Source organism: Alosa pseudoharengus, unplaced genomic scaffold, assembly GCF_046254945.1.
Source record: "Alosa pseudoharengus isolate Yale_2024_CS ecotype anadromous, Long Island Sound unplaced genomic scaffold, YU_APseudo_1.1 YU_APseudo_1.1_scf_6, whole genome shotgun sequence".
Lineage (NCBI taxonomy): Eukaryota > Metazoa > Chordata > Actinopteri > Clupeiformes > Clupeidae > Alosa > Alosa pseudoharengus.
In genome coordinates, this window is record NW_027468848.1 from 26,784,360 (window position 1) to 26,810,329 (window position 25,970).

At 41.7% G+C, this 25,970-nt stretch overlaps 1 protein-coding gene across 1 annotated transcript in view; it reads right to left on the minus strand.

The window, feature by feature from the left end:
- The window catches only part of zmat4a (zinc finger, matrin-type 4a), a 75,263-nt gene extending 64,096 nt beyond the window's left edge, over positions 1-11,167 (minus strand). Inside the window, exon 1 of the mRNA XM_076270312.1 lies at positions 11,081-11,167. Within this exon, the coding sequence (XP_076126427.1) occupies positions 11,081-11,167 (87 nt within the window). The remainder of the gene's footprint in view (positions 1-11,080) is intronic.
- Positions 11,168-25,970: the final 14,803 nt, after the last annotated feature.

Consider the following 25,970-nt stretch of genomic DNA (forward strand, 5'->3'; position numbering starts at 1 on the left):
TTCCAAAGCCAGTGCTGGATAAACAAATAGTGCGTGCGACAGAGGAAAAGTTCTTTGGTGTTGCTTTAAGTAAAGTGCTACAGTTTTGCAATCCTAAACACATAATGCTGCACCACAAAGATAGTTCCAGCATAGTTCAGCTTTTTGATGCTGTTGTTTACCCTTGGTGTGTTGAGAAGGGTAATATGCGGTTAGAATGTATTATTTGCTTCTTTCACCAGCAGGTAGAAAAAGATTAGCAAAAGCTATACAAACAGGTGAAGGAAATATCAAACCCTTTGGTGCTTTAGGCTTTTCCTGACACAGACATCCGATTCAAATATAGATCCTAACAGTTGGTGTATCAGGGAAGGACCACTGAGGTTTAATGGACATATATCCAACTCTGTGGATCAAAAGCCTGGATCCGCATTTTGAGCTTGAATAAAACATGTATTATAAGTGCATTGGTGTTTTCTTCTCAATGCCACATCCAACGTAATGAGTTGTAATTGCTGTCTAGATTGTATCGAGGACCAGTTTGGACCAGACGGCTATTTTCCCTCAGTATAATCAATCACTTATGTCAATTAATGTCAATGCACAAAAGCTAATGTCATATGACATTATAATACCTAAAATAATAACAGTCAATCAAAATATCATTACACTGTGATTTCATTTAGAAAATGGGACAAATACAGTATCTCCCTAATCAAGTAATCCCCACTTTTAAAACCATTTGGTCACAATTCTGCCGCTAATTCCAAGGGAAAGAGTTCACAATGCCAGCGCTATTTTTAGGCACAGTTCCTGAAAACCTGGGGTGACCTTGATAGCGTGTCATTTCACAATGGAACAACAAGTCTTAGCTGTTGCATCAGTCAGTGGCACACTGGCATTAAGGGGTCCAATGGGGAGGAACAATGACGAGGAGATGAGAATAAAATCTGTCAGATCACACAGTGCCTGCCTGCCTGACTATCGCAGAACCAAGGGAGGAGGAGGAAGACGAGGGTGAAAGGGAGGGAGGGAGGAAGGGGGGGGATAAATAACCCAAAGCCTCTCGGTGAAGTGCTCTTCCAAAATCGGCCGCGAGCAGCTCGCTTCAGCGCTGGCAAAGATAGTGCCTGAGTTACAGCGGGACGAGCAGCATAAATTAGCGCTTTTAAGAGTTCTTTTCAGATCAACCCTCAATGGTGCCCCAGCTTCGGGAGTGCGGTCACCGTCTGCACTAAGCCACCCATGCACCCATGCATCCAGACAGATTTGATTATTTAGTCAGTGCCTGTTTTGGAAAAATGGCCACGTAGCCTTCCTGGATTACCATGTCAGAACCTTGATGACACATTACAGTATTACCATACAATTATCTGTACAGCTTTCAAACGTTGGCCTTTCAAAACAACACCAAAGCAACATTGAAAAATACAATAAAATCAACAACGCCCTCTTTCAGCAAAGTCAACACTCTGTGAATAACTATGATTAACTGTCAAGGTATGATAAGTCGACATGAAGAAAAAACTAGATATGTCTGTATCTGTTTCACGCAACCATGATTCCATAAATAAGCCTGCTTTCCAATTATACAGAGGCGAAGACGAAAAAAACATCCTGTGACTTGTAAAGTCAGGTCAGCACTGGTGATGTATTAAATGCAATATAAACAAACCAAGGTAGTAGGCTTTTACTTTCTGTGCCATATACTTTAATGGAGTCTGTCTCGGTCTGGTTCTGGCGTCTTGCATCGGCCAGTGCTGAAGGAGCAGAAAATCACTCTGAACGCGACAGCCAGTGGCCTGAGTGTCTATCTGTCTGAGAGGGAGAAATGGTAGGGTGGAGTGGGGGCAGAGAATGGGTGAGAGAGAGACAGAGGGAGAGAATGGGAGACAGACAGAGACGTAATGAAAAAAAGATGGATAGACAGTGAGTGAAAGAGTGAGAGAGAAAGAGGGGGAGACAGAGAAGGGAACTGGTGGTGAGGGGGTTATTGCCAAGACAACAGAGAGGCCAGTGTGGTGGGCGGCCCTGACAGATGTTCAGCCCATAAAAGGTCTGTTGTAATTCGTGAGGGAAGGTGTTGAGCTGTGAAGCTGGACCGCAGCCCACACGGCCATGTGCTGGGGTCATCGTGGGCTGCTGTCAAGGTGCCCCCCCCCACACACACACACTCAGTCATGGAAAAAAAAAAAACACCTGACGCTGCAGTCTGACGCAGTCATCAACTGTTGGACAGGTGTGTCAGCGCAACGGCGCTGCGCCGTCCAGGTATAGATGGGTAAGCAAGCAGAAAAAACACACACACACACATGCGGATGCTCGTTTATGGAGCCCCAAAAAAATCAACCAACACTGACAATGGTGACCGACGTACTGAGTAAGCTCTGCTGACAGTGCTGGCTATGGTTGCAACATGTTTTCTCTCCTTTCCAAAACTTGTTAAGGACACAATGAGAGATGACATGTACGCTGACGCAGAGGAAAGAGCATCCTGTGGATATGACGGTCCTTCATAGCCTACATAATTAATGGTATATCACAGCTAAGGGAAGCTGAAGACCCTTTCTGTGTCAGCCTAATTTTCTCAACCGGCTCCATGTTTTTCTCCTTCCAATTAAAGCTATGCTTTTTTTTAAGTAGGGCTGAGTGGCTGTATAATTCATGATCAAACCCAAGGACCATGGAACAGTTTAGGGTGATGGTAGCTTTTAAAGTTTACCGCTTCCCCTGTTTGTTTCACGAAAATGACTTGAGTTGAATTACCCAAAGGAACTCGTGATGAGAACTTCACATTTAAACAAAAGGAAGAATGAAAAAAAGAATCACGTGATCGTCTCTCCACAGAGAGACCTAGCAACACTACAAAGCCCCACTCCTGAGGAGTCGAGTCGAGATTTTTGAATATTCATGCCATTCTGTTGAACCATACAAAATTAAATGGAATTCCGTAAACAACCCTTAATTAAACGCGGCACAGAAGACAGAGCTGCGTGAGACGTTGTCAGGGAAAGAGACCTTGTGGAGGAAACTTCTGCATTGCTCCCGAAACCCTCCCTCCATCGTCGGAGAGCGCGCTTCTCTCTCTCGCGCTGTCCCATGTCCCAGTTGAGCTCATTACCATTCCATGGCAGCACATCAGAGCACGCTGAGAAACTGGGATGAGAGGCGAGGAGCGGAGCAAGAGGCGCGCTTGCTATGTATCCTAATCAGAGGAATTACCATAGACAGCGGGTGTTAACGTGCTGCAACAACTCTCCTGCCGAAGAGCTAACTTTATGTTGGGGGGTAAAAAATGTGCTTTAATGCCACAAGGCAGCCTGGCTGGCGCGGTGACACAAAGGAGGACGTGGAATGAAAGTGATTGTTAAAAAGAAACAGTCACTGGTTGGGAAAAAAATAAAAGCCTGCTATAAATCCCTGTGGTAAAACATATAGTGGAAGATCTGAGAGGTATAGATTATACATTGGTGAGAAGGGTTCCAGGGAACAGGATGTCTAAGAAAGGAAATTAAACAGATTTCTTGCCATCATGGATTTCCTTACAGCTGTGGAGGCACTTCAAAAGAAAGCTAGCGCAAGGGTTTAATTATAAATCTATATGCTCTCTGGCTAATATAAAAGACAATACTATATCACAGACAATACAATAGACAGTACAATATAACATGTATCAATGTATGGAATTACTAAGTAGGGTACATGAACAACACGATTCTATTACTAAGATACTAAAAATGGCAAAATTATGTGAAAACACCTCGTGAGCCATCAGTTAGTAATGCGCCGGTTTCATAGAAAATAGATGACACAGAGCACACATTAAAACTGAAACAGCACTCTGGTGACTGACGAAATCACAACTGCAGCAGAGCCTGAAAATAGAATAAAGAGTGAAAGATGCCTGCTCCTGTCCAAACACACTATTTAGCTGCCTTACAGACTCAAGGCACCATCACAGAGATAGCTAAGCAGAGAGGCGAACAAAATACCTTTGGCAAAGTAGGCACATTCTAATAAAATAATGATGCAGGCAGAATCCCCAAAGGTATGACAAAAAGTTAAGACATACAAACCTACGACACGAATGCAAGAGACCAGCGACAACAACAACAAAATAATAATGAAACATTAAAAGACCAGGCCGATGCATGACAGCGCATAGCACATTTATAAGTCTTTGTGAAGGACTCTAAGAAGCTGACAGAACCAAAGTGTGCTTTAATGTCAACAAATCTGGTAGAATATATAGTTTTTTTTTTATTTATATCTTATTCAAAGCACTTATCTAAATCACAAAGCTATTCCAGTGTCCCAGATGAGACTCTCTCAACATTAAGAACAACATTTTCGACATGCACAGCTCTACACTGTAAAAACAAACAAAAAACAACTCCTTTAAAGCCTTTTGTCCTGGTAGCCTGCATCAAGTGACATATCTCTGGTGTTTTTATTTCTTATTTATCCATTCATCACTTGCTTCCTGCTCTGGTAAAGCTGATGAGGTCAAAAAAAAACCTTCAGGAGCTTCTCAGGAATAATTCATTAGTGAATAGACTCTTCAAGTGACAACCACTCATTTAAACCCTGCAGAAATAATTTACCAATGCTCTGTGGCTAGCTGCCAGCACTTGTGCCACAGAGGCAATTCTCTCACTTAGCGACAATGGCTATCTGTGCGTGTCAGTTGAGGTCTTTCCGACAATGGGCCCTAGCCCACTGCATCCTGGGCTCATGCATTTTGGATGCCTGGGGCCATGCACACACAGATCTTCAGATATTGTCAAAGACGTCTTTTGACGCAGAGGTGTCGGGTGGCGGGGCTGGGATCATAATGCTCTTGTCTTTTTTTTCTGTGTTGAGGGGGAGGATTAAAGGCAATCGGGCTCTGCGTCTCTGAACCTGTCAAGCCTCTGGTTGACATCCACAGAGAGGTTTGAAAAAGAAAAGGTGTCTGTCACAACCGACGGCTGAGCAAAAAAAGCGTGTGACTTACAAAGCGAGGAGGATGACGAAACAAAGCTCAACTCTGGAGCTAGGGAAGATTTTCAAAAAGTTATCATCTTCCAGCTGCATCATGAGCACTTTTGAGAAATATATTTTAATACAAGCTCTCAAGAACATACAAGAAACTCAAGAACCTAATTAAAACACCAAGCATTAACAAACAAGACTGGTTTGTTGATGATTACTTGGACAATTATTAATTCTTTCGAGACCAAATCCTCTACTTCAAGAAAAACAAACGATCCTCCACAATTCCATCATGCCAGAACACTGAAGGTCAGAGCGTTCAACTTACCACACTAATTGACTGCCAAGCACATGTGAATTTGCAACAAATACAGCAGAATGATGAACTCTACTACTTACTTACTTTTCGGCTTAAATTAAGAACTTTCCTCATGCAGGGAGCCACAAGGGCACATTTCATTACTTTAGCATTTCATCAAGCCTCGCTAAATGAACAGTGGCCTAATGCAGTCGCTGCATTTTGCAGGATCACAAGAATGGCTCCTAAATCCATTTACAACATTCATTTATGTAAGAGAGAGTGCATTCATGTGTAATGTGGTTCAGTTTAGACATCGCGTTAAGTACAGATGTGGTTCGTGTGGTTGCCATTACTTAATTTATGCACACTTCATTTTCAACCTTGTGTTGCCTCAGTTGCATGTAAGTCAAAATTTGTTATGTTAGCCTTTCATCTCTCACATGATGTAATGGCTACAACATGCAAGTCCTGAAGCTACCAACATGCACCCATAGAATTCCACAAGGTCTCTGCTTATCCATATATAGCGATAGGATTCTATTATATGCATTTGCACTCTGATAACATATTTTATGTTTATATAAAAAAATTAAAAAAAACTCTATAACACAGTGGGAAAAGAACGCTCACATTGAAACCACTGGACACATCATCTTCACACAGTACAGAGGGGTGCATCTGTCACTAAATGAAGAAATAATTGTGTATGGGGAATGGCTACCAGACTTACTACTTAATGAAACATGCCACTGAGCAACAACCTGGCTTCTGGCTTAACATTAGCATTGGGTAAACACTAATGTTGGATGCCACCAACCTGCAGCTAACAGCAGTGGCTGAAAGTGACCGTGGATCCACTAACAAAGTCAGACATTTTTTACGAAACAGCCCACAGCTTCCTCTCCCTCCTCCACAGCAGACACAACGTTACCTTAAAATAGAGTTTCTCGCTGTAGGCTTTCATTACAGAGAACCTCTTGCCAGAAATTTTAAGAGAGAGAGGGAGAGAGGGAAAGAGAGAGAGAGAGAACCTTTTATAGGGCTCCATAGTCTGGAACACAACACTACATCCTTACCAAAAGTAGGTTACACATAGGTACTTCTCACATAAATGTTTCTTCTCGAGGCTGGGTAGTTAATTTTAGTTTCAATTTAATTTCATAGTACAGCTGAAACTATGAGCTTGCAGTCAAAGAACCCCTCTACAAAGATGTTTAAAGAGTATAAATCCACGAGTCATAGATCTTAAAGCCAAATGTGTAAGTCTATATGTCAACCAGTCTAATTATTCTTATCAGTGACTGTAATTATAATTATTAATGATTGTAAAAAGCTAAGTGTGTAATTGACTCCTTGGATCAAATAAAACTGACTTCTCTATTGTACACATCTATTTACCTCTTTCCCCTTTCTGCCATAAAAAACATTCTCAGTGAAGAGTGTTCTCTCTTTACAGATAGCTGATCAGATCATGTCACAACTGCAGCAGACAACCCTCGCGAGTATAGACAGAGTGACTCAGACTGCTGTCTCAGAGCTTGGCTGTAACTACAGCTTATTGTTACAAGGTGTCTGTAATTCTCAAGGTCTAAAGTAGAACCTGGAACACTGCCCAGTCGAGGCTGTAGTGCATTAATTGGACGCTTACCGTGATCTGTAGAGAGCATAGAAGGGATTTTGTAGGAAATTAATTGGCTACTCTGTGTTCGAAATAATATACAAAAAAGGAGCGAAAACTTTGAGATTGTCTTAAGGTACAAATAGAAAAGGTCTCGGACTTTCATAATTAATGATCATAATTTTTCATGCTCTGAGCTAATGACAATATAAATGGAAGAAAAATCCCAGTGCAGTACACTTGATGAAACCTAATAATGTACAGTGGATCTTTAAAGTACCATAAGCTCTGATTTTTTATTCATCTTCAGTGCCATCAACAAAATGCATGAAGTTACACAACTCATATTACAGAGGCTGTCTTTTATACAAGAAAAAGAAGGTATGGAAAAATATATTGAATTATGAGGGGGAACAAGTATCATCCACCAAAAAGAGCATTTATTTATGAGCTTATTTTCATATGGTACAATACTACTGAGAGCAGGGATGGATTATAGGGATTTGCCATTTAAAGCTTTCTTTAAATAATCAGGTGGAATAAAAATGAGGCACTTTAATATTAGAGGCCTTAATGTGCTCTCCCATATTAAATGCACTGGCAAAAAAGGATGCCAGCAAGCATATTGACTTTTAAAAATAATTGCCCTCTTTGGTGTGGTTTCCAGGACCTGAAATACACCAAGTCCGAGAAACAGTTTGCTCCAGATTCCTACTAGAGATGTACCCCGAGTATAAATATTTAGGCATTTCGGAATCCTTTGCTTCAAAGTAATTCTACATTAGTCACTGGGACCTGAGCTGTCACAAGGATTATGTCAAAGCAGCTGGTGGGAGGACTGTCTTCAGGGCCTAATCATGGGACTCAGTGAGAGTGAACAGGCACTGAAGGTTGGGGAGAGGGAGTAAGGGGAGGATCCTCCTCCAAGCTGAAGTGGACAGAAAGGGGTTCATACAGGCATCCAGGCAGATGGCAGGATCCAGGGAAGTTTTCGACAGGTTATTTTTATTCATCTTCATGAAACGAACATGAGCCCCAGATCCCAATAGAAAGTAAACACACCACAATGAGCCTCATTTTGAAAACTGCTGTCCACAGGGAGTGATGTTCTGCAGGAAATGTGAAAGTGGAAGATTAGTCACTACACTAGCTCGTTTCTGTATGAAACCCAGGGATGAATTCCCAGAGGTTATCATCTCCGGATATGTTCCAGCTTTTGTTTTTTTGGGGGGAGGTCTTTATTGCTTGTCTGAATACATATTCTCTGGAGAGATCATCCTTAATAACTTGTCACTAACATTGACTGCAATGTTATCTAACAACATGTTAAAGTGTTTCATAAACTTCCAGACCCACAGCTTCTCCTGCCGATGACCAGAGACTGATCTCTGCTTAAGTTATGATAAAAATAGATTTAAATATGTCACAGCCATTAAATCAAGAGTAGCATTGCCTTTAAGGACAGATGAACGTAGTAGGCCTATGTGGCATTTTCAAGCAGTGGGATTGAATGGGAGACAAGTTTATGTTCTGAACAAATAAAGACAATGTCCAACTCCTTTTACTCAGGAATACAGAGAGTGTACTGTATGTCATTCATCCTTACCCTATACAGTTCATGATGTTTCTTTTGACAATGTTACTTTATGGAAGTCATTCAATCTATGTTAACACTTTTTAACACCCTGCACAGTAAACAAATTACACCACAGTACCAGAAAACTATTGAAACCCATCATGACACCTAATGCCAAGTTGATTATACTGTGTTGTGCCAACCACATTTAACTATGTTACCTGCATAGTGTTCTACTAAGATTATGCTTAACTGCAATCTGGTTTTATGTCTTTCTAGCAGAGTGTATTGGAAAAGGGCTCTTCTCCAGGGCAAAACCGCTCTTCACAAAAACACCCAGGGGAAGGCTTGAGATACAGTACCACACACTCATTGTTACTGAGCAACGACAAATACAGATTGCTAAAGTAGAATTTTGTATTTTCAGAAAATTGCACACGAAGCACATAAAGTTCTCAGGAGACCGCAACCCCCTCTGGCACAGGCGACAGAGTTTTTTTTTTTTTAAGTCCAAAAATGGGTTTATAATATTGGAGGAAAATATCAAGGAGCAAGCTGTGCTCTAGCTAAGACTGTGCCATCACAAGCTCTCCTTCTGGGACCAGGCAAGGACTAACCTCCTGGTGTTTGTACTGGTTGCAAAAAACAGCTGTCAATCAGCCAGAATCCTACCAGTTAATTGATGGGGCAAATAAGGTCTAATTACATTCATGCAGGGGGAAAACTCATTTGCTGTTTCTCCACAAGAAGGGGCCTGTGAGCTGTGAGAGCTTGACTGATGCATCTATAATGCATGAGCAGAGAACTGATCTTGTAATCTCTCAAATTCCTCTCTTTCCCCGAGACTCTACGAGGAGCATGTCGGAGTGACTGAGAGTGTGCATGCTAAGTCCTACACGCCACTACAGAAAACCCAAAAGTGCTGCCTCTCCACAGCGTAAGGTGAAGTTGGGGTGGGGGTGGGGGGTTGGGGGGGGGGGGCGTGGAACCACACTGTCAACAAAGCATCAATAATTCATATATTTCATTCCAGCCCTTTCGCACAGGGGCCTTTTTAATCCATATCTGTAAGGATTCTTTACGAGCAAGTGCGGTCAAAACTGCCCACCTATTGCACCAGAAAGGTTAAGGGAAATGAGAGGTGAGGACAAGAGAGCAAGAAGTGAGAGAAACGGAGTGTGTGTGTGTGTGTGCGCTTGTGTGCTTAAACAGATTTAGAACATACTGTATATAATTCCGTCTTTATGCACTTTCAGAGCCCAAAACAGATTTTCTGCTTTGAAACCTTATCACAGGGTCTCTTTCAAAGCTGTCTCATTGTAGTCTGTGCTGGGAAGGAAATAGAAGAAAGCAAGTAGCTTCCTATCTCAAAATAGACGTTTTTTTTTGTCTCATGTTGCACTTCAGGGCATGTGATCACAGCAAAGAGAATATTAATGTTATTATACTGAGGGCTATAAGATCATCTTTCCACCACCTGAAAAAGAAGACTTCAAAGGCCATTTCAAATACACAAATACCTCTTGATTTGTAATTGGATGCCTCTATGTGTGCTGATAAAAATAGACTTGCATTTCTAAATTGGTGACTACTAAAGAGAAGTTCTCTCTAAATATATATGCTAGAACAACAATGGAGTGGATGGTTAGCAGAACTGATCTTGGCCTGATCCACACAGTATAATCAACTAAAGTATTTCACCATTCTGCAGTCCTGTAACATGAGTAGCCTACATAAAAAACAATGTTAGCTTAACATAAAAAGACTGCAAAACAAGAAAAGGACGTTCTAAATAGATGACCATGAACATGAAAACTAACTGTGAAAAAACAAACAGAAAAAAAACAAACACAGATTCGTTGGTCCCATCATCACAGAAAAAGCACTAAAAAGCACCAGTAACAATACCTACAAATATGCCTGTACGCCAGAATACCAAGTTAGGTGGAGGTAAAAACAACATGTTGGTAAATACTCCACAAGGCACACTGCGCTCGTTGTCCTCGTTCAGCCGCTCTATAATTAGGCAGTAACTGGCGCATAATCAGGTGAGTTGGAATAATTTTCTAATGTGGTAAGGTTAATGCTAAATTATGCACCAGCTGAGTATAATTTTATGTTCCTGCCAACTACATCCGACCACTCAAAGTATAGATAAAGAGCTGCAACAGTCCGAGCTCTGTCGGAAGAACGCAATAATTATCCAAAATCCTACAGCTATTTCTCATCATAAAAACAAAGACGGGCTAATGTACATCAATAAAATTAAGAATTGTGTCAGCCACGCTGCATAGCCTGGCTGAAATATTAGCGTGCTGTCCTATATTTCAGGTCGTAAGAATACCCCCGCCACTGAATCCTGTTGACGAGAGATGGGGCACTCTGCCTGGTAGCTTTTCACAACGCGCACTCTCGGCACCGGCGCATCCACAGTTTCAAGGATGCTGACACGAGCTAAGAAATAGGCATGCTAAAGTAAAGCTGGGCTCAGGGACAACTGTGCTCTGAATCTCAGGTGTATACGACTGCAGTTTGCCTGTTTGAGAGTTAGGTTACTCAGACATACTGCAGAGTATAAACACAGTTTAACCGATCACAACAAATGGCACGTAAATAATTAAAAACGGTGTACCTGTAACTCCAAACTGTAACCCTGGTACAAGTGCGTTGGGAACACTGTCAGCTGGTGTTGCACTTGAAGGGAAACTGTGTAATCCATTGACCAGATGAGCGAGACGCTTATGGAGAATTGAAGATGCTAGCTTCATGCAGCTGCATGCAGTCCTGTAGTACAATTGCAGACGGCTCTCCGCCCCGCTCTTGCCTCATTGGCCAGCAGACAGTAGTAGTTTCACGGAGCTTCTTCACTCTTTCTTCAACAGTCGTCTCTCCCATGATGCCAGTGGAACATGAAGGTGGCAACGGTACAGTTCCTACAGCAGGTGTTCAGTCTGCCCATTGTTTTCTGTCGTGTCCACATGGTATTATGACATTAAAACACGAAACATTTAGTGAAAGGATGCACGACCACTCAAATTGAAATCTAGGTACTCTGTTTTTGTTAGAAGGTTATCGAATGTGAAGGTTCATACATTTGATAAATGATCGATGGCGAGACTGATGTTCTAGTGGGTAACTCAGTGTAGCCTAAAACATCGGATAAAATAATAATAAAACCCCATTCATGAAAGCCATGTGAAGTTAATACCACGAGGGCAGCACCACACAGTATCTGTATTAGACTACGTTTTCGGTTGTTCTTGTTATCCTGTCAAATTTTGAACGACCTTGTCACCTTGTGACCTTGTCAAATTTTGAATCTCCTGGGGGAACACAGAGTTAATAAGGGTGACCTTGTAGTTCAGCACACTGGCTATTTCAACAGCCTCCACAGCGTTTCAACTGCCACACTGAAAATTCTCTTCTTTTTGTGTTGTTTTCTTTGATTGACAATTGTAGTTGCATTCAGCCAGCCACGAGGCCTAAAATGCTTTTATTAGTAATAATTAAATAATTAAACCATGTATTTGTAATAGGACCACACCGAAAGCCACCTAAAACCAGAAAACATAATTTCAGTTGGTCACTCATACACAGTAAAAAGATAGGAAAAGAGTTGTACAGTGATGCATCAACTATTTTAATCTACAGTGATCCATTTCAGCCAAGGGAAAGTACTGTGACCTTAAAGTCAGCACTGATTTGAATCTAAGGGGTGAAGCCAAACTCAAGGTAGGAGGGGTGTTGCATAAGACTGTCACTGTGACTGAATCACCTTGAAGCATTCCGGAAAGGTTTTCTCCTGAGCTCACTGGCATTTTCTGAAATGACACTTCGGATTTCCTTTTCAAAAACTTATTTTTGTCTCTTTTACAGATAGAGTTGCAGTTAATACCTACTACACAATTCATTTAGCAATTTTGAGAGCCCAGCAAGAATACAGTTTATGTTCTGGTTTATTTTGAATTAAAAATGTCATACTAGTAGCAGTGCCTAACTGTAGGTTCTAATCATGAAAGACCCAGTCCCAAATTTCACAAAGAATGTACTTTCTCAGATCTTAGATTTCTTATATTTCTGTAGCAGGGATGACCCTTGCAATACATTATTTAGCAACCTGTACTGGATCAGCAAAACGAAATAAACCTGAAATAACCAGAGCATTTTTAGTCTGACAAAAATAATGCTGGATAAAATAAATGGGAAATTTGCCACTTTGTTATCTATCAGCGACATCGCCCTGAAGATCTCATCTTGTTCCATGCGACTGCGAGCTTGACAGTATTTTGGGGGCTAGGGCTGTTTTTGCATGAGCAGTCACACTGAGAGAGTAAATGTCACCATCAGTCAATCCATGCACTATCGCCCGCGGCGACCAAAGGAGCGGGCGGAGTGTTTCGGCTCTGAACCTGTGTCATCTTTGCAGGGTGGGATGCACCAGACTGACAGGCTGCGGTGTGTTTCTGCGGGTGGGGTGTGGGGGACAGTCATCGGTGTCAAGTTAGGAGACTCTTGCTGAAGCATTGTCATGTGATGTTGATGTCTGCGTGTGTGTGTGTGTGTGTGTGTTAGAGATGTCTGTGTGTGTGTGTTTGTGTGTTAGAGATGGCTTTTGTGGTTTGAATTCAGGTACATTCAGTTGGTTCCAGAAGTGCTGAGAAGGCCCCTATCTAGCCAAGCCTCAGAATACGCTGGCCTAAGGCACTATTCTTTTGTCATTGATTAGAGTTTAGGCTTTAGCAGGTCCACAGCCTGAAGTTTCTTACAGGGCAACTTGGATTCATGGTAGGCTATTTGATGATTTGGAATCACACAGAAACATCAGTAGGACTAAATAAGTATCTTCTCATCCAATGACTTAAATGTATAAATCCTAATGTAAAACATATAGATTGTTTGTGTCTTGAGTGTGCATCCATGTAGCCTGACGAGCCAGACCCACATCAAGATGTAGGGTCTGGGAACTCACCATTAGCAGTGCTCAATCCGAGGGGCGGGATAAATGGTTGTCTTTCAAATTCCCTCTACACGCAATAGGATAGTGCTACAACTCATGAGTCCCATGCGTTTTCCCACCAGCGGAGCTAGTTGGCTAGTTGACCAAACTTTTGCCAACTTAAAAAAAAGCTTAACTAGTGTCGTGCTGTTGGTCAGCATCAGCATCCATCTTCTTTGTTTTCAAGTAGCAGGGAATTCACACGGAGCCCGCCCACCAACTCTATACACGATGTGATTGGCCTGATCGAAGTTTAATTTTTCCAGCTCGCAAACCAATGGATAGTTACTAGACTACCCTGGCTGCAAATTACATTTGCTGCTGCTAGGGTGCGTCTAGATTTCTACAATCCATGCACACTGCAAAGCTGAATCCGGTAGTTCTCTTGATAGATGAAGGCCTTTGCCAGTCCCATACGTACATCCCCTCTGGTGGAGCTGCCGAAATTGACTCAGTCAATCAACAAAGAAACGGTTTGGCAGAAATTAAGTTATCCCTCACATCAGATACAGGGCGAGTTTGAAGGCAGGTAGGGGTGAATTGCTGTGACAGTTCATATATGGAGCCTGTGCTGTTCCAGGACCAGGGGAGTTGCCCAGGCGGAGTCACTGACATCAGCTTTATTTCCTTACGGACAGGGATGCCATACGCAACTCAGATGCCGATGTAAACTCGGGCCTTGGATGTGTTTGAGCTATAGAGAGACTCAGGTCAGTCTCATTTCTTTAGGTCATTGCTGCCGCAGTAGTCTCTCAGTGCCTGCCGTGGCTGAGACATGCATTTTGTGAATCATCAATTATCAGGGGGACAACTTGTTTCCTTTTTATCCGTGAACTGCGGTGAAATCGCCTGCAGACAAAACCAGCGTGCCTTTTACAGTTTTTCTCGATTGTTTACACACATTTTCTGAAAGCATGCTTCATACTCTCAGAACTCTACACACAAATAAAGAAACACACACACAATGGGCAAAACCCCTCAAATCTCCTGCAAAATGAAACTTTACATTCAAAACATTTATTCAAAACAGTTATTTCTTCTCAAAATGGTGTTTTGTTTTCAAATGACACACACAAACCATCATATGAATAGACATTTATAAGTTGTAACATATTTGAGAATATTGTTTTTATACTCAGAACACACAAATATACTGTAACAAATATATTTTTTCCCACAAAAACAATGTGCACAGTGTATATCCCAACCAACATAAAGTTGCACATACAGTGGTCTACATACAAAACAACAGAAGTATTTACTGTATACAGTTACAGTAAAAAAAAAAAAACTATGCTGCATCCTCTCTTCTGTTTCGGTCTGGCCACAGCACCTCATCCACATCAAAATAGTGGTGGATTTTATCGTTCGTTCTCATGACACAGTTTGCGTCGTTCAGTTCGCCAAGATGATTCGTTCTGAATCGTTCGTTCATTCATTCAGTCGCATTTCCGGCGGTGAATCATGGAATGCAGGTTCTCAGCTCCTCAACGCAAACGGTCAACACAACACTAGTTGTAGCGGCAAATATATAGCTGCAACTTCATGATTATGTGTACTTTTAGACAAAGCAGCAGTAGCTAATGTGTTCACCTTGACAATTTGACGGTAAATAGAGTAGACTAATTTCTTTTTAAAAAATGTGTTCATTCATAAAGGAACAAAGACCCAGTATGCCGACAAACATGTAGGCTTGGCAGAAAGGTTATATTGATGAACAGGTCCCCATTTTGCCTATAGGCTACAGAGCCATAATCACTCTGCTTCTAGCCAAGAACGAGACTGACTGAACGAGAACGACAGACCGAAGTGAAACAGGTGGGGGGTCTTGGCGTGAGAACGAACGAATAAACAGATTGAAGAGACATTTATTAACCTGGCATGACACAGAAAATGCAAAGACAGCATGCATTTACCATTAGACACTAGTCTCCCACTAGTCTCACTAGCCCATTTGTTTTTTTTTTCATGGAAACGGTTGCTATGCTTTCATGCCGCTCATTGGCTAATTCGATGAGAACGTTTTAGAAACAATACAGACAACAGCATATGATTGGTTTGGCTCTCGTCCTAGAAAGGCATTCACAGCAGCACTAGGTCAGTGTAATTTAGCGACGAACGAAAGAACGAACAAGAACTGGAAAGGCGAATCAGTTCAGGTCGTTCATTTTAAAGACCCGTTCGAACGAACTGGTTCGTTCGCGACCGACCCACCACTACATGACAAGCATTATGCTAAAGCTCTGATTGTTAATTGTAAAACTGTGTGACAGGTGTTTGCCCATGTGATAAGTCAGTGTGCATAGTAGGGCAATTAACTTTAGAATTTGAATGGCAGTGTTGAAAACAAGAGAAAACTGCAATTTGAGTGTAAAGCAGCTAGGAATTGTGCTATTTAGCAGAATTGGTTCAGGGGGTTGATGCATAAGTTACATTTCGTGGTCATTGTGTCTCAAGCACCAGTTTTTGTGTGTAAACAATTGAGGAAAAACTGTAAAACCCACCTACAACAAAACTTTTTTTCCCCCCAAACTCTTTCCTGTTTGAAGCAACATTGAATCAGCGCTGCTTTGAGCGCACCTTTCATCATAGACATTTTGGACATAGTTAACCCTTTAGTTGCAACAAACATTTCAGTCAGACCAGATATATGTTTAATGATTATTTGACACATTTTGTTTTGATGATCTGTTTCTTTTCTTTGCCAGATAGTGGCAAACATCAAATAGACAACAGAAAATATACAGCTAAAGCAATGAAGAAAAAAACAGTACTGTGCACAAATGATTATGTAAACATTCAGTGAAAGGTACTACCGTAATTTCTTGAATCTAAAGATGCAATGTAAATAAATGGTATGGCAATGTGTTATGCATAGTCGTGCATTGACCACAATCGTTTGATCCAACCCTTTTTTCCGCTATTAGGTTTACAGTACTCTCCAAGTACTCCAGGCTTATGCATACTGCGGTCAGGGCCCATGGTCTTCTCAGTCGCTCATACCACTATCACTTTCATAAGACTACCACTGGGATGCCAGATACCACTGTTGAGCCTTCTGGTGGTGTCGTGGGCCTACTTCAATGAAACACCCATGAAGATGCCTGCTTGATAACCCTAGTGAAATGCTCTTGAAGGCTGTTCTGTTGGTGGTGTTTTTTGACCACAAAGGTTGATGTGTTAGTGATTTTGTTTTTGACAGTAGGCTTGGTTGTTAATTGGCTGCTGTGTGAAATCCCCCACCTACAGCGCTAGGAATTTACAGCATACCTGTCAACACTCAAGGTCATCTCCTGGCACCCTCCTAAAACTTCATTTTAAAATCATTGATCCATTAATTTTTTTCTATTAGTCTGACATCTCCCAGGTTGCCAGATTGTGTATGAAATACACCCTACACATACACAATCACTTACTTTCAATTTCAACCATTTTGTCATAGGTTAAAACCTGGCAACCCAAAACCCAAATAAGGAAGCGGGTGGCGACTGCGCAGCCTGAGTCTCGTAAGCAAGCGGGCTAGTTGAATGGCCTAGGCTACTCCAGAACTAGCTGTTGTGAAATTGTTGGGAATTTAATTGATTAACACATCACATAAACTGTTATTGAGTGTTGTTGATACACTGAACTTGTGTCCTCGGAACCAAATCTGACAGCAAGCAGCTTTGGAGTTTTGGAAGTAGGCTGCAGGCAGGCAGCTGGTGGATACATAACTGGCATGCGTAAGGTAATGGTAACTTGGTAAGGTAAAAGCAACGACCGAAATGCATTGTTGAATATGCAAACACTGATCCGGTACAAATACTGTCCCCCCCGGGAAAAAAATCTCCAAAGCTGTTGACAGGTATGATTTACAGTAACATCTCTACTTTGTATATTTGAAATTACCACATGAAATATATTGATGATTGATGATGATATTGATGATGATGATTATCACTGATAGGGTAAATAATACAATCTACAGAAACAAACTGTTTCATGTGAAAACTAGATGTACCGCATAGCGGTACAAAATATGACCGTCACATAGTCCTGCACATTCTCTGCAAAAAGAAATCACGCTTGTCAATTTGTCTCCATCTCCATCCCCTACTATTGCAACTTCTGTGTATGTAAATTAATGTGTGTGTGTGTGTGTGTGTTCACTGTGTGTGTGTGTGTTTATGTGTGCGTGTGTGTGTTTATGTGTGTGCGTGCTATGGATGTGTGTGCATGTTGATGGCAATTTTCATGTACCCCAGTAATCTTGAAACTCAGTCAGGATGAATGGTCAATCAGGAAACAGGCTTTATTCTTTACAATGATGTGCATCAAGGGAGAGCCACAAGTTTCACCAAGAGGATTCACCCGTATCTCTAACTACACAGAGGTGTATACTAACTTTATGTTACAAACAAAAGAAGGAGTGACCTCTAGTTCCAACCCAGTTTGAATATGCAATAGAAAAGGAGGATGAGGATTAGGCCTTCATCAGGTCTGGTCAGCTTCTATTGTCTTTTAATTAAAACTACCCCCTTACCTTGGAAGTTTCTCAGAGGCCTGGCCCCTCACTGTTCTACAAACATTAACATTTCACACCTGGTGATAGGCAAAAGGCCTCTAGACAGGCTTTCATTGAATTCAAGGATAAACAAAGGATGCTTGCATAGGACAAGGACAGTAGACTATAAAGCTTATTCACAATTTTTTTAATGTGTACTGTGTGTGTGTGTGTGTGTGTGTCTTTATGTGTGTGTGTGTGTGTGTTTATGTGTGTGTGAGTGTGTGTATGTTTATGTGTGCGTGCCTGTGCATGTGTGCGCGTGTGTGTTCCTCTTCGCTAGCACAGCGGTCATAATAAAGCCACACAGCTGTAGAGCACACATTAACAAAGACATAATGCAGGATGCCAAACGGCATTATGATTAAGAATCATTTCAATTCTAGTCTAGTTGTTTTTCACACAACTGTTGTCTCGTCTGTAGTTATCTCTTAGCCTCTTATCTCTCACCATTCGCGGTGCTCAATCCGAGGGCCGGGATAAACGGTTGTCTTTTCAAATTCCCTCTGCACGCAATAGGGTAGCGCTACAACTCATGAGTCCCATGCTTTTTCCCACCAGCGGAGCTAGTTGGCTAGTTGATCAAACTTTTGCCAAGTTAAAAAAAAGCTTAACTCGTGTCGTGCTGTTCGCCAGCAGCAGCATCCATCTTTTTTGTTTTCAAGTAGCAGGGAATTCATGCGGAACCGTCGCAACTCTGCTTTTTCATTTTTTCAAAGTTTCATTTTTTTTCCAGTTCGCAAGCCAACGGAGAGTTGCTAGACAACCCTTGCTGCAAATTACATTTGCTGCCGCTAGGGTGCATCTAGATTTCTAGGCTAGTTATCCCTTTCATTTATTCCTCATAAGGCGTTGTGATCATATTGACGATAAACAAAAACTATGTACTAGTATTATATTGACACGATTACATCATAGACAGTAAGCCTAAGGAGCCTTACATGCATTGTTGTACATTATGTTAAGAAATATTGCCCAATGAATGCTATTACTCTTACATATCCCATACAGGAAGCATTCCACACAAAAACAGCTGTGAGAAAGAGAGAGAGACAGGGTGAGCTACAGCTTGGCTGTGACCTTGTGAGACCCAGCCCCGCTCCTCCAGATGTAAATGTGGACTCTGTGTTTGAGGTCAGTAGGCAGCACTCGTAATGCTCAGCTCTGAGGGCCAGAGTAGGATGGGGTCCTGAAATGCCCCTGCCATCTCCACTAAGAGCCTGGTAGAGCATAGGCCCTAGCCAGAGCCCCCTCCCGGTCCTGGGCACAGCAAACCTCATGTCTCCTCCGCTTATCATTTCTCCACATCGGGGTCAGACAAAAGTCATGCATTTTATTATATCATTACAGTGTATTCAGTTCCCATTTTGTTGCGAGCTGGGATGCTTCAAAGTGCCAGGACCATGATGACCTCGGAGGGTAAAATGCACTCCTCACATTTATGGGAAGTGGCTTTTGCACCAGAACCCTATCAAGGAATGTAGCAGCAATTACTAAAAAATACTACTGTTTGAATTCATGTTGGATAATAATCATATGAAAATATTATGTCATCCAATGCAATGTAACACATGAAAAGACCATCTTGATATATCATTGTGATGTGATGGCTACATTCAGCACAAAAATAAAAAGGAAAAGCTTTTTTTCTGAGATAAAGAGATGCTGAATTGTGGTTAATAGTATGGAAACTCACCAGTAAGCTATGCAAATTGTGCATTATGCGAATTTGTTGGACTTCACTGGAGAAGGAAATCACCGACCAGATCATCCATGGTCGCATACACACAGCATATGTTGCTATAAGGACATGTTACATGGCCTACTTTGAATGTCGTAATTAGTTTCCTAACGGTACATAAGGCAGGAGGACCTATACATCTGGAAAGAAAATGAAATGGCAATATGAATCCGATCCACATGCTCTGGAGCCCTGGCTCCAGGCAAATGTGCCTTAAAAGTTAAGCCTGCTGTTGTGCTTCACAGCCACTGAACAGCACACACATACACACACACACATCCTCGATGCAGACATGCACGCACCAACAGCACAAACACACACACACACATCCTCGATGCAGACATGAACAGCACACACACACACACACACATCCTCGATGCAGACATGCACGCACCAGGCTCCACCTTTCATCTAGCCTCAGCTGACGGCCAGCTCAAGGTCATTTGCAGCGTTGTGACAGATCTAAAGGCATGTGTTTGCATAAACCCAGACGCTCGCACACCGTACATACACATTGCACACCCATGGAAGGACAGACAAACAAACACACACACACACACATATATGTAGAAACAGATGAGCGTCCATGCACTGGCTCTGCCTTACACACTTTCATAAAAAACACAGATTAAATAGTATATTAGTAAATGCATTCAGTTAGAAGATGTTAATGGTTATTATGGTATAATCATTTCCGCCTGTTAACAGAGGATTATATATTGATTTTGAATTATATTCATTCTTTTGAGATGAAAGCATGAGTTTTTGGACACCTTGCAGACACTAAACCATAAACTGAGTGGTTTCATGCAGCTTGATGCCGGCAACCACGTAAAATGTAATTTTACATAATAATAAAGTAATGAATAATAGACTGTTATGGAGGGAAACTTGCTGTCTTGCTCTGTAGGAAGAATTGGTGGACTGAGGCATTAGGATGAACAATGTATCATGATCTGTTGTAATGTAGTGACATGCACTGAGAACAGCTATCTGGATTCTAGCAACATCACATGCATATTAATGCTGTATGAGTATTGCACAATGTATCCTCTCATTACATTGGGGAAGGATGCAGGAAGTCAGGGCACATCAAGTAATGTTTTAATGCTTGCATACACTCATACTTGTCATGTAGTTTGTAGATGCTATCATATATATTCTATGTAAATATATGGTTTGACAGGATATATGAAGAGTTCACATGCAAAACCCTCTAAAAATCCATCTGACCATTTTTCCTTTAAATTAGCTTTTTTTTATCAGGCCCCTATGTTCAAGTTCAGTCATTTAATTTTAAAGGCAACGATAAGGTGTGTAGTTAATGAATAAAATGTATTTTTTTCTTCTTCAGAAATATCACTTTAGTCAATTCATTGCTTTTTCTAACAAATAAATGAAATTGACATTCCTGGAAAAAAGTTCCAGCCAAGACGTATCCATAACATAGGCTAATGTTATTGTAACACATCAGCGAATTTGCAGGCTACTTTGAGAAGCTGCACTTTGTGTCGTACATGGAACAAAGTTTGTCCTTACCATAGCACCTACAAACTGAGTTGTTTTTCACAGGAGGTCTTGATCTCCCCCTAAATAATCTCTAAACAACCCTTAAAGGAGTACCGTCAAACCGGTGTGACGGGAATGTTGGGAAATGAACTTTCTAAAGAATATCTGTGTTCATTGAATTCAATTTAAGCAATAAGCCGATAGAGGCCGTAAGTTACACTGATTCTACAACCGCTAAGGGGTGTTGTTAGGCACGACGCGCTAGCGGAGCTTAGGTGTTGTAGAATCAGTGTAACCTACGGACTCGAGTGGCTTATTGCTTTTCTAAAACTGTTGTTATAAATAGTAGTAAAGGTAAGTAAAGGCAAAGCAACGAGAAATGTAACGATTTATTAATAGATAATCATTCTTCCGCCAAGAAATCTGAACCATCTGAATGGTTGCCAAGCAACGTCGAGACACAGCTACTGTAACTTTTGTATCAAGTTATGGTAGTGCAGTAATCTGTGCGCTACCCTGTTGAAACTACTTGAAGTCACATAAATTGATGTTGCATTCTGATTGGTTCTCGGAACGTAGTGGCTTTTGCTAGCCTGGATGCCAGCCGAACTTAGCCCTGCCCACAACATTTGAGGTCCAGAAGTTCGGTCTGGACTTGTTCCGTTGTGGAGCAATGCCCGAACCAGAGCGGTACGTACCAGAAGAACTCCTGAACGGTTTTGTTCAGAGCTGAAAATGCAACTGTGTTTGACAGAGGACAGATGTAGGTTGCTAGTGACAAAATATTAGCTTTCAGTATGGTACGATGTGACGTTTAATTACAAAGTGTTTCATTCATCCCAGATCTTCCTTAACAAAAACGTTGCCATCGCGTCTGTTGTAACAGTTGTAACTCTGTAGAAGATATTAACAGTGCAATAACTTTAAAAGACGACCAGAAAACAATGTTAAGGCAATTGTGGAGAAGAAGGATGGTTCGGGTGTTCTTCCTACAGGATTCACCCCCTGTATCGGTTAAAAGCCACCTCATAATCACATCCCAATGGAGCAGTATCAGACTCATATTAGGCTTTTACTGAGAAAGAGAGGCTTTTAGAGGCTTCTGCCTACAGATCGATATTTCAGACCAGGAAGAGATTGGTATTTAGCGTGTTTTGAAGCTAAATTATTTTATTAACAATAGGCTATACTATGTGTGGAGAGCATCCACTCGTCATCGATATCTAATTTTTGACAGAGGTGGTGTTTAACACCTTTTGCATCTGAACTCTTCATATACAACTAGTGTCATCTTCATTGAAAGCAAAGTGCTGTGTTCTGTACTGCTCGCCTTCTCTCTTTGTGTGATCTTAATGTCCTTTAAGATAAATATATTCCCACAGGCACAGTAGAAAGCATCCCCCACTAAAAGGTTAACGGCTATCATAAGTCTGGGTAAATAACTGGTTCTGGCTAATATAGGTCACATACGATGTAGGGCATTCTTTAGAGAAGTAAATGTATACTACTTCAATGTATAGGAATGTATATGTTTTGTCTATTTGTAGAGGTGTTTATAGACACCCAAATTGTTAATATTTTAGGTCACAAATTTCACATCCATGAAATTATATATCATATCCAATGAACATTACATAAGATGCTGTATGATGATATACCAAAATAATCCAACCATGCATGGGATGGTCCTGACAGACTTGGCATGAAGCAGTTATGATTGCTCTATGGGAATAGCATAAATGCCACCTGACTAAGATTATAAATACATGCTGGTCAGCCACCTCCTATCATGCTAAATTAGAGCTTAATGCATCTCCAGTTAAGTGACAAGACTTGGCAAAGTGCATTTGTCTTCACCTGCTTGTGTCTGTGCAATGCAAAGTGATAGAGCAATAATTTCACAACAATGGCACTGTAGCAGTGCTGCCTTTGTCACATTGAAAGAATGCTGGCAGGAAGCTTAATAAATATGGTAATATATGCGATTCCAGCTTACCCTCCAGTTTTACATTGCACGTGTGTAGTCAGCCTTTGGGCATATGCATGCTGGCATGCTTATCACAGCATACCATAAAGGCCTACCTCGGAGAGTAGGCCAGAATATTGGCACAGTGGCGGTGGGAAACAGCACAGGACACAACATCTGAAAGTATTATTTCAGTAAGAACTAACAGACCTGCTTAGTTATGCATTTGGAATGAAGTTGTAATCTCACGTCTGCTCCCATAGCTTGGCAGTGGAAACCTGCCATTGAAACTGCCAGCGGTCCAGTTTTGGTACAGAGAGTCTGATAGATGATTTAGACCTACCAAAAGCCATTGGTAGATACTATGTTCAGTCCACAGTTATTCTGTATTAAATAGAAAAGTATATTGATGGCTTTGTGACAGAAAGGGCTAAAAAGCACTACAGGATGTAGGCAGCCGTCTGAAAGTTAATTAAAAGTGTCCCCGTGTCCCTGGAGATGTCATTGTAATGTTACTCCCTGGGTGGCGAGACATAACAAGTTTACCTGGGGAAATGATTCGATTAGCGGACATTCGGGCGGTGTTTACTGTGGCTGGGCGCCAGGCAGAGGCTGGTGGCAGGCTAGGGCAGTGTCCTGTAAAATTGGGGTCACCCAGCTGAAAGGTCCCATATGCTTGCAAAGATGATGAGAGCACAGGGCACGAGCCAAGATCCACTGGCTGACACACATGAGACAGACCACCCATCCATGCACCCCCTACTACCCCAACCCCCCCCCCCCCCCAAAAAAAAAAAAAAAATCATCTTGTGGACAGGAAATGAAATCCAAACAATGTGAATAATTTAATGTGGATATCTAAAGTGGCTGCCTGGCTGAGGCGTTAAATATAGCAAGAAAGAGTGAAAGAGAAGGCCTGGATATTTCTATATCCCACCTGAAAGGAGATGATAATGGGGTCGTGTGAGCCGCTCGGTATTTGCATTTCTCATCTGACCGACACACCTGGGCCTCCTCTCCTATCTCTGTCCAGCAGAGCTGCTGGACAATGAGGAGTTAGCTTACTGTGGCATTTGTTCTAACATGAGAGAGAGGGAGAGAGAGAGAGAAAGAGAGAGAGAGAAACCTCATTGTTGCTCTAAGATGAGCCAAAGAGCACAGAAGTAATCCTCCCCTTACCTCTATTCAACCCGGGAGGTCTGAGTTGAAACACTCTCAGAAATGTACCCAGCAGACCTCTAAACTATTTATTGTAAAAAGAGTGCCGTAGCTGAACAATGATGTATTAGCTCGTATAATGAATGGTTTGTCAAGAGTATTTTTTTCAGTCTGAGATTAATATTTTTGTCCAATAAACAGCAATTATGGAAATTACACTTCTTGGAAAAAATATACTGCATAATGTCATGATTTTGGGGGGAAACTGTAGAGAATTTAACATTCCACGTATACAGTGTCTTTCAGTTTAACCTTGTCTTTTTGCCTGTATATATTTTTAACTGACACCTGAGAAGTCTGAGAGTAATCTATTATAGTGGAATCAACATGGGAGTAATTCAGTAATGCGAGTGATTCTTCAGAAGATTCAACAGATCAGTAAATAGGCCTACGCCTACGGACACCCAGAGAAAGACTTTTAAATTGTCCCTGACACATGAAGATTTAATGCTAATATAAAGTATTTAAGTCTTAAGTGTCTCTGTATAATATTTGATATTGGTATTGATGTTGGTGCACTCAACACCATCTTCAGCTATTTTTGGGGAACTGGCAATGAAAACATTTTATCTGGAGCCCCCCAACAGGCGAAGCACGGATGTCGCGTCTGCTTCAATCAACATCTGGCTGACACTGCCCTCCTGTGGAATATTGCCTCAATCACTAAAGTATCCAGAAGAGTCGCTTTAACTTACACAACACTTTGCTACATATTAAAATATATTGGCACACTTCATGTAACCGTGTCTTTTATGACAATGTTAAAAATGCTCTGAAATTGTGTTTCTCTCAAGAAGGAGCAAAATATTTGACTTGTACACTGCCCACTCAGATCTGCCAGAGATCAAGGGTTTCCAGGGCAGTGATAATTTTGCTGGTGCATTCTCAGCAATTAATCAACTGAGCCTTCCCAGCTAACACGACCGTAAAGCTATTCTCACAGAGGAGGAAGTCTGTGAGAAGGAAGAAAGTACTTAAGGAGGATTAGAGAAGGGTGTATCAAGGTTACCATTCCACACCTCATTTCATGCTATTTCTCTCCAAAACCACAGGCCTTGCTCCAAAACCACATTTGCTGGACTGTTTCAGTTAACCACCATCTTTTCCCTGTCTCTTTTTTTGTACATTTTTTTTTTGGGGGGGGGGGGGATGAATGGCATTTAAAGAATGTGCGCAGGGCCTTTACGTATTTAGCCGGGGCCAAAGCGCACAAGCGCTGGCATTGCCGGCTGCTCGGGGAGCCAACCCTGCCCGCAGGGACAGAGCAGCGGAGGCAGAGGGGGGGGGAATGGAGAGCCTGAGAACGCGTTGTTAGTCTTGGAATCCCACACACTCAGGTTTGAGAGATGAGAAGCCCCTCTGCTCCCAGCTGGCCGACTTGGTGTCGGTGTAAATGTCAAACAGCATCTCACCTCACCCTTCCCAGATGGAGGAGACAACGGAATGGGAGTCGGGGTAAACGCCGTGCTGCGAGCTGGGGCCAAAGGGGGATACACATGCATACATACATACATATATCTTAATGGGAGAGGAAGCGAAAAATAGCTCC